The 16,097-nt window shown below is 39.3% G+C and overlaps 1 protein-coding gene across 1 annotated transcript in view; it reads left to right on the top strand.

The window, feature by feature from the left end:
- The first annotated feature begins 10,503 nt into the window (after positions 1-10,503).
- The window catches only part of PPM1E (protein phosphatase, Mg2+/Mn2+ dependent 1E), a 107,496-nt gene continuing 101,902 nt past the window's right edge, over positions 10,504-16,097 (top strand). The window contains exon 1 of the mRNA XM_090292592.1: positions 10,504-11,120. Coding sequence (XP_090148718.1) covers positions 10,624-11,120 — 497 coding nt within the window. The 5' untranslated portion in view covers positions 10,504-10,623. The remainder of the gene's footprint in view (positions 11,121-16,097) is intronic.

Genomic DNA, 16,097 nt, shown 5'->3' with positions numbered 1-16,097 from the left:
AATTAACTGTCACCATTCTATCCTCGTTTCTTGCTCAGGATTCCCATACTGGGGAGGAAGTATTCTAATGACCCCAGGATGTGATAGAATCTGGGAGAAGTCACTAGGGTTATCTTTGGCTTGTGCAAGAGGCCAGGAGTCTGGTTTTAACACCCTGACAAAACTATACACAATAGAGAAGAGGTAATTTCTTCAATGAGACTGACATGCAGCTAGAAAAGAGGTATAGCTGCTGGGCTACAAAAACCCAGGACTATGCATTGTTATTTGTGATTTGCTCAGTCATACCACTGGGAAACAGCCTATAAGGAATTCAAAATAAAGTAACTCCAGAGCCCATGCTCTTATTATATTAATGAAATGGTTCTCAACTTGGGGAGATTTTGCCACCCAGGGGACATTGGTAATTTGGAGATATTTTGGTCTCCACAACTGTAGGGCAGGTACCACTGGCATGTAGTGAGTAAACATCAGTTATGCTGCTGAAGGTCCTAAAATGTGCATTATTTGGCCCAGAACACCAATAATATTGAGGTTAGGAATTCTAAACTGAGGAAATATGGCATGGTGCTGTATCCTTAAAATGTGTCAATCAGAAATGTTCATGAACAATACAGTATAGTAGAAAAAGGAGGGTCAAATGGAGCAAACTTCAATGTAACCACTCAAGCCCTGATTGGTCTTGATATCTGATCATTATTATGGAAATGGTTGCATCAGGCTCTGTCAGTTTGATGCTATTAAATAGTTGAATCATAAACTCATCTGATTTCAGGCACATCAATTATCTACCTGTTACAGCCCAGTACAAATGTCTGGTCCCAAAGGAAGTAATAGTTCTCATTGTAAATTCATATGTTGTCAATGTAATTTTTTATACACAGTTTCTTATGAGATTTGTTAATGTTAGTTAATAACCCTCTGTTTAATTAAGTTTGAAACACTCAAATTTCTGATTCTCCAAGTTCAAGCTGCTAAACTTTGTCATAAATTCATGCAGGTAAATGTCACTATGGTAACTTTAAAATGAATTCTTTGACACTCCCATCAGGAGGTGGGGTGTACTACGTTCCCATCTCTTGAATCTGAATGGGCTTATTTCCACCTTTGACCAATAGAGTACCACAGAAGTAATGTTATGTACCTCCTGTCTTATTCATTTGGAACCTAAGCCACCATGTTGGAATGGTTAATAGGTAGTCATTACAATCGATAGCCCAAACTGAGCTCCCAGTCAACAGCCAGCTTCAGCTGCTAGTTTGGCAACACAGTTAAATTAATATCTTGACAGCAATGTACATACTAGTCTTTTTTCCCACTCATCTTTTTCAATGTAAATGAAAAAAGTATAATGTAAGTGAGTCATCTTGGACATCTAGCCCACTTGAATCTTCATGAATTTATACCCACCCAATTGGTATCTGAGAACCACCTAGCGGAGCCACTATGATAGCCAAAAGAGCCACTTTGGAGCCTGTCTGGGTGGGGGTTTCCTGTTCCTCTCAAGTTCTGTTTTCAGGTGCCTTAGAATTTCAGATCTTTATTGCGTCTTTTAGCTCCTACCATTCATTTTCATTCCCACTGGCACCATTCTCCTTTGTACTCATTATCTCCCATTGTCCAAGTGATCTTTCATCCTTCACTCTCTTCAATCTACCTCGCACTCATCTGAAGGAATGTTTATACAGTATATCAAATTTTCGTACAACAGTTTTCATAATTTCCTTTCAAGTTCATTGTTTTTGCCAATACTTGGAACAAATTATTGTAATTTCATCTGCCAGTACAACTCAGATCTAATCTTGAACTTTTGCCCATGCCCATAGGCTTTATACCTAAATAATAATGAAATTAGTGGCATATATTTACAGATTCAAAAACTTCAGAATTTAATATGACAATTTTAAAAGATGTTTGAAAAATAATTTTATATATGAAGGACCCAAGCTTATTTTGCATAGATATTTTGCTTTGCTGCTTTTGTGCAAATAACTGCAATTTATTGTACTGATATTTAGGAATATGGAGATTCATCAAATCTTAATAGTCCTCAACATGTGGCATTACTGGAAACCACATGTGCTATATTGGTGCCAGATATGTCATTTATAGATCACTCTTTTATAAGGCAGCAGACTGCTTCATATGCCCAAATCATTTCCTTTTTGGAGAAGATACATTGTGTCAGCATGCTTACAGTGTGTGGTAATTGATAATGTCTGTGCCACATGGCTTACTTCTAACCTTGTCCAACACAGCTATTCTACCACCTATGATTACCATATGTTACAGCACTCTAGGTTACTGGAATCATTTCCATCTTCCCTTCTAGTCACAAATGTCATTGTGGCTCAATTCCATCAGCACCACACTCAATGAAGAAGAAAGTGTTCAGTACTGAGAATAGAAGACACCTTTGTGAGGAGTTTTCATATTTAGTTGCTTGCTTCATTTTCATTTAAAAAAATTAGTTGAATTTTTTGGTGAATGTTTCAGAGTGGAGAATGGACTTCTGCTAACTAAAATAGAACATGATCAATATCACTCCTAATTCTTGCATTCATTTATTCTAAGTAAATCTAGAAAGGGAATTAAAAATAAGATAATAACAAAGATAGCTTTTTACCACATAAAGCACTTTTTGTTTTTTTAAAGTACATTTTGTTGATTATGCAATTATAGTTGTCCCAATTTTCTCCCTTTGCCCCCCTCCACCTGGTACCCCCTTCCCTCCAGCAATCCCCCCTTTAGTTTGTGTCCATGGGTCATGCATATAAGCTTTTGGCTTCTTCATTTCCTTTACTATTCTTAACATCCCCCTGTCTATTTTGTACCTACCAATCATGTATCTTAATCCCTGTACCTTTCCCCCCATTCTCCCCCTTCCCCCTACCTGCTGTTAACCCTCCAAATGATCTCCATACCTATAATTCTGTTTCTGTTTTAGCTGTTTGCTAAGTTTTTGTTTTTGTTTTTTAGATTCAGTTTTTGATAGTTGTGAGTTTGTACCATTTTAATGTTCATAGTTTTGATCGTCTTCTTTTTCTTCAATAAATTCCTGTAACATTCCATATAACAATGGCTTGGTGCTGATGAACTCCTTTAGCTTTACCTTGTCTGGGAAGCACTTTATCTACCTTTCCATTCCAAATGCTAGCTTTGCTGGATAGAGTAATCTAGGTTGCAGTTCCTTGTTTTTCATTACTTTGAATACTTCTTGTCAGTCCCTTCTTGCCTGCAAAGTTTCTTTTGAGAAATCATCTGATAGCCTTATGAGAACTCCTTTGTAGGTAACTCTCTTCTTTTCTCTTGCTGCTTTTAAGATTTTCTTTTTCTTTAACCTTTGGCATTTTAATTATGATGTGTTTTGGTGTGTTCCCCTTTGGGTCCAATTTGTTTGGTACTCTCTGTGCTTCCTGGACTTGTGCGTCTATTTCCTTTGCCAAATTAGGGAAGTTTGCTTTTGTTATTTTTCCAAATAAGTTTTCAATTTCTTGCTCTTCCTCTTCTCCTTCTGGCATCCCTATGATTCGGATGTTGGCACTTTTGGAGTTGTCCCAGAGTCTTCTTATTCTCTCCTCATTTTTTTTAAAAAATTCTTGTTTCTTCATTATGTTCTGGTTGAATGTTTATTTCTTCCTCATGTTCCAAGTCATTGATTTTAATCCCAGCTTCCTTCCCTTCACTGTTGGTTCCCTGTGCATTTTTTTTAAAATTTCACTTAGTGTAGCCTTCATTTCTTCCCTTATGTTTTTGCCATCCTCAATGAGTTCTCTGAGTATCCTTATCACCAGTGTTTTGAACTCTGCATCTGATAGGTTGGTTGTATCTGTTTCATTTAATTCTTTCTCTGTTCTTTTTTTTTTTTTCTGTTCTTTCATTTGGGCCATATTTCTTTGTCTCATTTTGGCAGCCTTCCTGTGTTTGTTTCTGTGTATTAGGTGGAGCTGCTTGACTCCCTATCTTAGCTCACCTGTTAAGTTGTATGGGGTAGAGCCCTAGACATTTGCCAGGGTACGGTAACCAGCTTTACCGCTTTGTGGTTCTGTATGTGGGGGAGGGGTCAGAGAGGGGACAGTGCCGTTGCCTGACTGCTGTGGGCTTGCCTGGCACTCACCCCATTTTATCACTTCACCCAGTCCCCATATGTGACTGGTGTCACTCTAGTGTTGCCCTGGTGGTGGTTCCCAGAATGGGTGGGTTTGCGTTCATTCTAGGACCATGCAGGACCATTAAACAGGCTCTCCTGAGAGACTGGCAGTTTCTTCTGGCACCCCAACTCCCACTGGTTTTTATAGCCAGAAGTTAGAAGGCTTTATTTTCCTGGCACTGGAACCCTGGGCTGCACGGTCTGGTCTGAGGCTGGGATTGCTTGCTCCCAAGGTATCCCTTTCAATATTTATCTACCACACATGATTGTGGGACCACCAGGTCCACCGGCCACCACCACCACCGCCTCCCTGCCACTACTCAGTGTCCTCTCCACTCCAGCTCCCCGTATCTGCCCCTCCTACCCATCTGGATAAATATGGTTTCTTTAAATCCTTGGTTGTCAGACTTCTATACAGTTCAATTTTCTGGCAGTTCTAGGTGTTTTTTGTTTTGAGGTTAGTTGTAATCCTTCTTATGGTTGTGCAAGGAGGTGAAGCATGTCTACCCATACCTCCATCTTGACCAGAAGAGCACCTTTTGGTTTTTTAAAGTGAATTTTTAATAATAGAGTCAATTTATTTTAGAAGAACCTTTTATTATAGAAGGAATATACCATATGTTAGCTATTTATAAAGTACCTCCATCAATTTTGAAAAGCAAAGTAGGCCCTGGCTGGGTACCTCAGTTGGTTGGAGCATTGCCCTGATACGCCAAGGTTGTGGGTTCAATCTTGGGTTAGGGCACATTGAGAATCAACCAATGAAGGCATAAATAAGTGAAACAACAAATCGATGTTTCTTTCTCTTTCTCTAAAAATCAATTAAAAAAATAGTGCATGTGAGCCTGTTATTATCTGATGTGAATTTTAGCTTTGGACTGTTGCAATACAACTATATTAGCCAACAATAGAAAATAAATAAAAATTAATATAGCAATACTATTTTGGCAGTGCATGGAGATGGTTTTAATGTTATGTTATTGACCTAGGCTGTAGAAGATATACCTAGGGTATATTAAGGAGAAAGGAGGAAGAAGTTCTTATTTAAAAACATTTTTTATGTTCTCAATTTTTTCAGTTGTCAGGTATTCTGTTGCTCCTTATAAGTCTGTTTGACAACACAAATTAATACCTTTCAAAAAGTACTCATATATTAGTTAGTTTTCCTTCCAGTTAGTTAAAAAACTTAGTAAAAAAATTACACATTTTTATATCTGTAATTTAACATTGGTCATTAGGCCTAGCCTTAAGCATTTGTCTAGGCACTTAGATCTGACACACACACACACATGCACACACACACACACTTCACTGTTATTACATTTTCTAAGAAATAAAATTGCAATATTTTATTTAAACAAAATGTTTTATCACTTGAGATATGGTATTGGCTTCAAATAGTTTTTACAATCAGCAGTAACAAAACTGAGGCTTTTGGGGGGAAAGTTTTCTATTTTTTGCCTCTAAAGAGATAAAACTAGCGTACTTTAGAATAAACAGAATATTTTAGACTTGTATAACCAAGCTAAAATTAAGTGGAAATAAATTGAGAAGTTAGTACAGCTTTATTAGTTATAAGCACCAATTATTACCATATATCAAATATGACCTCTCCCACCCCCAACCCACAGTTTCCCAAATTATTAACATCTTATATTAGCAAGGTACATTTATTACAATTGAGAGCCGATATTGGTACATCACCATTAACTAAAGAACACAATTTACATTAGGGTTCACTCTTTGTTGTCTGTCCTATGGATTTTGACAAATGTCTAATATATAGCCACCATTATGGTATCATACAGAGTAGTTTTTGTTGCCTTAAAAAATCCCATGTTCCACCTATTCATCCCTTTCCTCCTTCCCGTTGGGCTCCAGGCAACCTATTCATTATTTTATTCTAGGAAGTCATTTACTATAAATTTCAAGTAAGTTCAATGTTCCAGTAGCACCTTTGAAGACCTAAACTTGCTTTAATGTCAGCTTAATCCCTTTATAGTTCTTTTATGTATTAATCTATTTTAGAGTGCTTTAAAGTATTATTTACTATTGTATCAATTGATACTGTTAAGAAAACACATGGGATAGGATAAAGGGAATTGGTTATACAGGCGATGGAAGAGCTAAAAAGCTGAAGGGGAAGGTGAGTCAGTGTCTTAGTTGGTTTGAGTGGGTATAACAAAAATATCATTAGTTAGGTGGCTTATAATCAACGGAAATATATTTGTCATAGTTCTGGAGGCTTGGAGGTCCAAGATTAGTGCTCTAGCTGATTCAGTGTCTGGTTTATAGATAGCCATCTTTTTACTATGTCCTCACATGGCAGAACGGGCGGGGGGGTGTCTCTTGGACCTTTTTTTAAGGGTACTAAATCCCATTCATGAGGGCTTCACCCTCATGACCTAATCACCCCCTAATGGCCCCGCCTCCTAATGCCATCACTTTCGGGGGTTCGTATTTCAATATATGAATTTTTGGAGAACAAAAAGATTCAGTCCATAGCAAGCAAGATTAGGATGCTAGAAGCCATTATCATTTCTAGGCTGATGGACAAATAGAAGAAGACGGTATCTCTAGAACTCAAGGGCTGGTGTCACAGGCAAAAGGTCCCAGTGGACATGATCAGGGCAAGCAAAGCCAGAATGGAAATGCAGCAGGCATTAGGACTAAGGTAGGGGACAGGGAAGAAATACCCTGGTTTTTCTCCTTTCCTCCTACCTTCCAATTTCCTGCCAATGTCTCCCACTGGGCAAATCTCAGCTGAAAGTCAGCTTTCAAGGAACATGGTAAATACAGCCTGAAAGAGTCAGTCCCTCCAAAATACAGAGCAGAACAAGGGAGAAGGAATGGATATGAAAGCAAAAAGGACAAGGAGTAACACAGTAATCAATTACTTTTAACTTTGAAAATCAGTTTTATTGAAGTATAATTTACATAAAATACACCTAATTAAAATGTACACTTTGAGGCCCTGGCCAGGTAGCTCAGTTGGTTAGAGCATCATCCCAATACACCAACGTTGTTAGTTTGCTCCCCAGTCACAGCACATAAAGAATCAACCAATGAATGCATAAATAAGTGGAACAACAAATCATTGTTTCTCTTTCTCTCTCTCTTTTCCTCTTTTTCTGAAAAAAAATCAATCAAAAAAAATTTTTAAATGTACACTTTGATAAATTTTGACAAATGAATACACCTATATGACCAACCACACTGTCAAAACATAGAATATTATAATCATCCCATAAAGTTCCCACTTATTCTTTTACCATGTATCCTCCATTCTACCTCAGTCCCAGTCAACCATTAATCTACTTTTTGTTACTATAGTTTTTGCCTGTACTAGAATTTCAAGTAAGTGAAATCATAGAGTATGTACTCTTTTGTGCCTGGATTTTTTTTTTTTAGTCAGCCTGTTTTCGAGATTTATAAATGTTGTTGGGCTTATCATTAGTTCATTTTTTAAATTGCTAAGCAGTATTCCATTGTATGAATACACCACAATTTGTTTATCCATTCACCTATTGATGGACATTTGGATTATTTCCAAGTTTGAGCTATTATGAACAAAACTATTGCAAACATTACATACAAGTTTTTTTTGTGGTGTGTATATGTTTGGTGGACATATTTTCATTTCTTGTGGATAAATATCTGGGAGAGGAACTGCTGGGTCATATTATAAGAAACTGTCAAACACAATTCTTTTGAAACTTATAAATATCATCATTACCACAAATGTCCATGAAAGGACATTGGGCATTTCTTCCAAAGAGCTAAAAGTTAGGGGGAGAACAATTCTTATGAGAAAAAAACCTCAAAAAATTTAAATACCCTTGATAACATATGCTTTCCATAGCTCAGTATGTTTTAATAGATAGTAAGGAAGGGGATGGGGGAAGTGTGAGAGGGGAGGAACTGAAAAAGTAAAGCAATGCAAAATAATGACTAAAAAGACTTGACAATGAGAAAATCATCCTACACAGCTGCTCTGAGATCCCAGCACTGCTGTCAGCAACCTTCTTTCTGGCAAAGCTGCTCTGTCAAATGGATGCACTATGATGGATCTTTTGTGAAGTAATATCTTTATTAATATAAGCAAACACACCTCTCATTTATTGTAATATAGAGGTGTGGGCTTTTTCTTTTATTCTTAGCAGTAATGTTTTCCCAACATACAACACTTCCTTTTGATATGTGGGTTGAGTCATATATTAATGTCACAAATAAATGTCACCTTGATGAGGGAGGCAACCACATTACAAAGTAGGAAGGTGTAGCTTGATGAGAATTGTTACAGTTGAAGGCTATGTACTCTTGAACTAAATGTCATCGTGTCAAATTCTAAGATATTGAATAGCTGTTGTAATATAATACTGTCATTTAAGTTTTTAGTCTTTTTAAAAAATATTTTATTTACTTATTTTTAGAGAGAAGGGAAGGGGGAGAGAGAGAGAAACATTGATTGGTCGCCCCCAATGGTGGACCTGGCCCACAATCCAGCATGTGCCCTGACTAGGGATTGGATCTGTGACCTTTTGGTTTGCAGGATGACGCCCAGCCCACTGAGCCACACCAATCAGGGCTAAGTTTGCAGTCTTAAAAAAGTTTTGTCTGTCTTTTCTTGACAGTCTGAAATGGAAATGAACAGATGGATTGAAAACAATGACAAATGGGGAGTTGAAAGACTTCCTTGGCATCTCAGAGAAGGTGCTCTATACTGGTTGATATTTTAAACAAAACACATATAAATACACTTAACTTGTATGGAAACAGACTTATTTATTGGGTCTTTCCATTTACCTTTGAGACAAAAATAAATAGTTACAGAGGACTCATGCATTACTCACTATACAGTTTCTATCATGTGGTATTTAATCTCAAACTGGGAGAGAGAAAGGACGTGTATTTTACATGATGCCATAATGTACACTGGTGAGCTCAACCCACTTAATCTTAAAATAACAATATCAGGTCAGGGATTTAGAATACAGTATTATATGAAAACAGTTGGCAGGAAGACTCCTTCTTCTGCCATTAGTAACTGACTATAAATAATATTTCAGATCTTAAATCCAACTGAAACCCAGAAGCAATAAATGAAGAGGATGGGTTGATAATTTGTGAGCATGTTTTTCTTTTTTTGATATGGAGGTGAACATGTTTTTCAAAGTAGAAAAAGAATCACCATGTTGTTGAGAATTATTGTTACGTGGACATGGCAGTGTGCAGTAAGGATTCTATAACAACACAGCTTCTGCCTCTCCCAAACCCTCACTCAGTAAAGCTTGAAAATAATAGGTTTGTGTGTAGTTTGGTAAGAAAATTAGAATCATTTAAAGTTTTAGTCTCAATCTAAGAAAGAAAAGAGACTGGGGAGATGAGGAAGAATAGCAAGCAAAATGTAGAAAAAATATATATCATATAATGAAGTATAATATGTATTACGCAGAGACTAAAGAGGAGTGTGCTGGAACACTAATGGCTTTGCAGTGAAAAGATCTGGATTTACTCCTTGTTGGATCACTGTGTGTGACCTTGAGCAAAGTCACAATGTCTTTAAGGCTCAGTTTCCTCATCTATAAAGTGAAATCTTAATGGTGTCTTCTATCTTGAGGCGCTATTGTAAGGATTACAGGGGCGAAAAATAACCTGTAAATCATAAAGCCCCATAAAAATAAGACTTTATAGACATGGTGCACTGCTGAATCTTCAGAAAAGAGGAACAGGGGGAAAAAACTCTAAAAGGCTTTGGCGTCTGACAACCTGCATTCTTATTCCAGTGTCACGGCTAGTAGCTTTGACACCTACCACTTGGTATGTGTTTGATGCCCTCCACTGCCCCAGAGTACTTATTAAAGGACTGTCATCAACAAAGGTGTTCACACTGTAGCATCTTTCATCAGATAAAGACGCTAAAGCAAAGCAGAAATGGATAAGGAAAACTGAGGTAGATCCAATCAAAGTGGGAACCAACTGCTAGACTTGGAGTTGTCTTAGTTCACTTTATCCAGTCGAGACTAGGATATCCATACAATCAAGACCTTTAGAGTTGGAGAACGGGACACTCAAGTGTCCTTTCGACTCCGGGGATTCAACGGGAGGGACCCTGAAATTTTAATTAGAGCCGGTTGCCATGGCGACGGTCTTCAGGCAGCGTGGGGGGAGCTCTCCGTAGGGCTAGAGGGTGGGCCTCCGCGGGACCCTGAGCGCGCTCCCGCTTCGAACTTTCCCTCCAGATCCGACAGGGGAGGCACGCTCCGCCCCCGCCCCCGCCCCCGGGCCGCGCACGTCCGCACTCGGCGGCGCGCACGTTTGCGGGAGCCCTCTCCAGGCAGCCTAGTGCTGATCGCTCGTGCCGGTGCGGTGCTTTACCGCCCTCGTGGGAGCCCGAGGCTCGAGAGCAGCCTCCTCCCCTTCCTGGGCTTCCCCCTTGCCACTTCCCGGTCGGCCTCGGGGCTTGAGCAGCGATGGCCGGCTGCATCCCTGAGGAGAAAACTTACCGGCGCTTCCTACAGCTATTCCTCGGCGAGTTTCGCGGACCCTGCGGCGGCGGCGAGCCAGAACCGGAACCCGAACCCGAACCCGAGTCGGAGCCTGAGCCCGAACTCATAGCGGCTGAGGCAGCCGAAGCTTCGGTAGAAGAGCCAGGGGAGGAGGCGGCCACGGTATCCGCGACGGAGGAGGAGGAGCAAGAGCAGGACCAAGACCCCGAGCCCGAGCCCGAGGAGGAGGCTGTGGAGGAGGCAGCGGCGGCGGCGGCGGCGGCGGCGGAGGGCGAGGAGGAGGCGGCAGAGACAGCCTCCGGGCAGTCGGCCGTGCAGCCGCCGCCACCGTCGCCGCCGCCGCCGCCCCAGCCCCAGCTGCCGCCGCTGCCCCCGCTCCCGCGACCGTTGTCGGAGCGCATCACGCGTGAGGAGGTGGAGGGCGAGAGCCTGGACCTGTGCCTGCAGCAGCTCTACAAATAGTTAAGTAGCGGGGCCCGGCTGGGGGTGGGCCCGCTCTCCCTGCCGCGTCGGCCCCTCAAACTGCTCTTTTCTCCGCTCTTCACCCCTCACACCCGCGCCTGGTGCCGCTGAAAGCGCCCCCGCTGGCTCTAACTGGCGGTTGGCGGCGAGCTGCCCACGCCCGCCTCGGCCCCCGCGCCTCCCGCGCAGCTGGGCCAGGGACCCGCTCCGGGCTCTGCCGCCGCCCTCCGGGCCGTCCCTTCTTCCCATTTCACCTTGGCCGCCCACTTCTTGCTCCACTTCACAAACCCTTTATCCTTCGTGCTTCGGAAGGTCCTTCCTTCCGGCCTTGAGAGCTCTTTCTTCTTCCCAGCTCCCTCCCTCCTGGAGCTTTTCTCCTGCCCGGGTCTGTGTTTCTTTTTTCACCCCCTGGTCTGAGCCTTGTTGTTTGACGGCGGAGAACGCGCGGTTCGGTTCTAAGCTGAGCTGGCCTGCGTAACCGCAACACCAGTGATAATACCGGCCGCACGGCCGCGGGAGGAGAGGCTGGGGTAGAGGTTTCCGTCGGGCGCTCCGTGTGCAAAGTGAAGAGCTCTTTAGGTGGCTGAATACACGGGAGCCTGCCCAACAGCCCAGGGGGAAGAGATCTGCAGGGAGGGGTAAGCAGCATTTTGCAAGCGAGCCTCCAGGTGCAATACACCTGAAAATTAAGCCTTAATTCGCTGAAGTAGAAAAGTCAGGCCGGTTTAATAAAATTGTGATTAGGTGCAGAATTTTCAGACCATTAAGTAGATGGGGTAGGGGAGAAAAAGCAGATGGCTTAGCTGCACAGATGAAAGTCGAAAATAGAAAGGTCAAGGCTTTGCCTTTCATCCCAGTTCTGGCTTTTATGGGCTTGAAATAGAAACGGCTTACAATTGCGTCTCTTTTTAAAAACGGAATTGTTCTGAAATAATGACAGAGGAGAATACTAACAAGTTTCCGGAAACCTTTCATCACAACAACATCGTTGTGATGAAAGGTGTTATGCTGGCCCCTCAAAAGTTTACTGCTGCAAGATTCACTGCAATTAAATTCAAACTCCTGGGATTTTCTTAAAAGCCTAAATTAAGAGAAGGGACTGAAAAGTAAATGTTTTGTGTCATCCAACCTAACACACACCGGATCAAATACTTTTCCTGTTAAAGCAGAAGCTTATCAATAGGGAAGAAGCATTTAACCTATATCTGCTGTAGAAGTGAACTGTGTTGATGTTCCATGCTTTATAAGCTATTTAAAATTTAATTTTGAACTAATTTCCGATTACCAAAGTAATAAAGCTTTTTGAGCAATGGGAAAAAATTGGCATGTAATACCACTACCAGAGACAAAGAGTATTGACATTTTAGAGTCTTCCTAGTGTTTGTAAACTGTCATTGAAAGGGTTTATGAAATGTCATTTTTAACACTATTTAAAGACATTTAAAATTTCTTAACTAAAAACAATATGAAAATGTTTACCAAAGTGGAAGAATTTATCTCAGCATCAGACTAATTATGACAGTTCTTACTTTTACAAATGCCATTGCAGAATGAAAAAAACAAATTTAAACATTAGAGAAGGTCCATTAGAGTCATTAGTTCAGAACAACCATAAACATTTGTCATTCAAGGTTTTTAAAAGAATGACCTCTATAAAGATGATGGCAAGTAGACTTGTGTTTTTCCATGTCAAAGGGCAGCAAGATTAATTTTGATATATGTATAAACTGGGAAAAGTATCCACATGATTAAATGGCTATGTAATTGAGAATAAATATCAAATTTGAAGTAAAACTAGCAAAAGTAAAAATGGAAAATATTATTTCACTTTAAATCAGAGATTCATCATTTATACTGTTTTGTGCAGAGGCTATTAGCTTGTTCTTATTCATATATAAAATGGCTGGCTTGTTTCTATAAACTAACTTCAAGGATTCATAACAGATAAACCAAAACAAAATAAAAAAAACCTTCAGAGCTTAAAAATATATACTTTTAACACTTTTAGTTTTTATTTTGTTTATAAAAGGAAATCATATCCCTTAGTTACAAGGATCAATACTGGAAGACATGGTAGAGATAGATCATTTTCTATCTAAGCACTTTAATTTACAGATGAGAAAACTATGGATCCAGATTCAGAAATGACAGATTATGTGCAAATGATTCCAACATTTCTCAGATTTCCTAAGGAATACTTTTAAATAATTCCGAATAGGAATATGTTGGAATTGCTTATTTAGGGAAGGTAAAGATTGTTTTTCAAAATATTTTCTCAACCACCCACTGTATTTATTTTGGGAATTTTAAATATTCTTTAAAAACTGCCTTGCTTGTCAAATGGTGCTAAAGTTCTTAAGTGAAATTACCTGAAATATATATTCACTAATTTGATAGTTGGAATTAATATAAGAAATTAACACTGTATATAATGCCGGTTTCATAAATCTCTAGTGTTTTTATTTTTTCTGTCAGTATTTTAGAAATACAGTATGTAGCCACTAAATGGACTGAGGTTCTCTGAAGAAAAAAATAAACATGGACATGGACAATGGGGAGGGATATGATTGCGGGAGAGGGGGTGGGTTGGGTGGGGGAGAAAAATTGGGAGAAAAGGGGACAGCTGTAATTGAAAAACCAAAAATAAAAAATAAATAAATAAAAATAAAAATAAAAAAATAAAGGTGCTTATCTTCTCAATACTGTTTTATATATACACTGGTTGCAGAATTACTTTAAAAAATATATAGTAAATGTTTGTTTTCAACATTTTGCTTCTCAGAACTTTTAGAACAGCAGATACATTTATCATTCTTTATTTTGGTAAACTCAAAGCTCAGGACTAGCTTGAGATAAGCAGTTACTTGGGTAAGTAAAGGATCGTGGTTTAAATGGACAAAATATAATTAGCAACATAAGAGTTTTTCAGAGAAGTATTTGGGATAAAGTTTTTGCTTTAGTCTTCAAAATGGGAAATTTGTACTTAGATCTTCCTCTGCTAGATAATGACATTTAATATTTTGAAAGAAAAATAATTAAATGTATTCTAATGACATGATAGGATTTCTAAGGTCAGTGAGAGAATATCTTTGAAAAGGAGGTGGTGAGATATTTTATATCTTTGAAATAATTTGCAAATAAAAACATTTAACTGATCTTACAGCAGATGTGAATGTTGAGGCTAGTTGTATAGATTACATGGGTCAGTACTGTGTATTTTATATCTCTGTATTATACTGAGGATAAATCTATTTGTTTTGATCCTAAAGAAACAAATACTCTCAAGTTGTACCTAGAGCTACATGTCACTACATTTTTAGAGCAGTGTTTCCTCAGTTATGCATTTGTCTGGGTTGGATTTCTCAAGGGGGAGAGAGATATCCCAGCAACTTGGCAAAATTAAGTAGTTCCAGATGGTTTACAGTAGTAATGAGGGTGGGTACTTTAAAAAGGCTTGGAAAAGAAAATCATTGTTTAGAGATGCTAATAATTCAGTTATACTGAGTTATGTGAATCATTAATGACTTTGAGGTAGGTCAGAAAACCATTTAGCTTTGTCTCACTTATATATATATAAATTGAAAAATACATGGATACAACTTATGATACTTATTTAAAACTACATCTTTTTTCTTATAGTGCTCATTGATAAGAAGTGGAGAAAATGACATTAGCAAAAAGGAGAAAATAAATACCAACCATTTAGTGTTAACTCTACTTTTCAGGTTTATCTCCAACCTCTCAGGCTGCCACTTATTTTCTGAGTTTTTTAATACATTGCCTATTCCTTTATTATTGGTGTTAGTCCTTGACTGTTCAAGTCTGGTTGACTTGTTTGTAGTCAATATCAATCTGTAAGTCTGTAGTCAATATCAGTCTGTCCCTTGACTTTGGTAATTGTAGTTATGCTTATGGCTCCCAGTTCTATCTTCACCCCTGCTTTGACAGCTAGTGGAACAGTTCTACCTAGATGTCTAAAATGCTTCTCAAATTAAACTGTCCAAAATTTTATTTCTTCATTTTTAGAAACAGGAAGGGAGGGAGAAAGAGGGAGAGAAACATTGATGTGAAAGAGAAACATCAATTGGTTGTCTCTTGTATGTGCCCCGACCAGGGACTGAATCCCGCAACCCAGGCATGTGCCATGACAGGGAATCGAACCAGCAACGTTTTGCTTTACGGGATGACACCAAACTGACTGAGCCACACCTGTCAGGGCAGTGGGATGTAGTTTTCTATTAGTTTTCTATTGCTGTGTAACATGTTACCATAAACTTAGTGGATTAAAAACAACATTTATTTATCATTTTACAGTTCTTTAGGTCAGAAATCTAGGAATGTTCAGCTGGGTTTTCTGCTTACAGTCTCAAGTCAAGGCCAAAGTCAAGGTATAATATACCAGGCTTGACTCTTATCTGGAGGCTTAGGGAGAGACTCCACTTCCCAGCCCATTTAGGTTTACAGAATCTAGATCCTGGTTTGAGGTCCTTGATATTTTGCTGGCTCTCAGGCAAGGGCTGATTTTCACTCTTAGAAGACACCCACATATCTTCTCACACAGCTCTCTCCATCTTCAAACCAGCAGTGGCACATCAAGTCCTTCTCAGGCTTCAAATCTCTAGCTTCTCTTTCTGCTAACCAGAGAAACCTCTCTGCTTTTAAGGGTTCATATGATTAGATCAGATCCACCAAGATAATCTTTCTCTCTTAAGATCAGCTTGCCATATAATATAACAACACATTTTATAGATTTTGGTGATTAGAGTGTGGCATCTTTGGGACACTAGGATCATTTTAGCAATTCTTCATATCACAGTAGAGAAGCAAGATGGAAGAGTATTTTAATTATTTTATTTAGAGATCTTTTAAATTTCACTTCTACATGAAAGAAAAATACTCTTCCTTTTCTTTTTGTCTCCACTCCTATTAACCTGGTTCAGGCTCCCATCAGCTCTTCACTGGATGTAGCAATACAC

Source organism: Furipterus horrens, unplaced genomic scaffold, assembly GCF_987537825.1.
Source record: "Furipterus horrens unplaced genomic scaffold, mFurHor1.1.pri manual_scaffold_11, whole genome shotgun sequence".
Taxonomy (NCBI): Eukaryota; Metazoa; Chordata; class Mammalia; order Chiroptera; family Furipteridae; genus Furipterus; species Furipterus horrens.
Note: the sequence above shows the minus strand (reverse complement) of the source record. Positions and strands in the feature narration are given on the sequence as shown.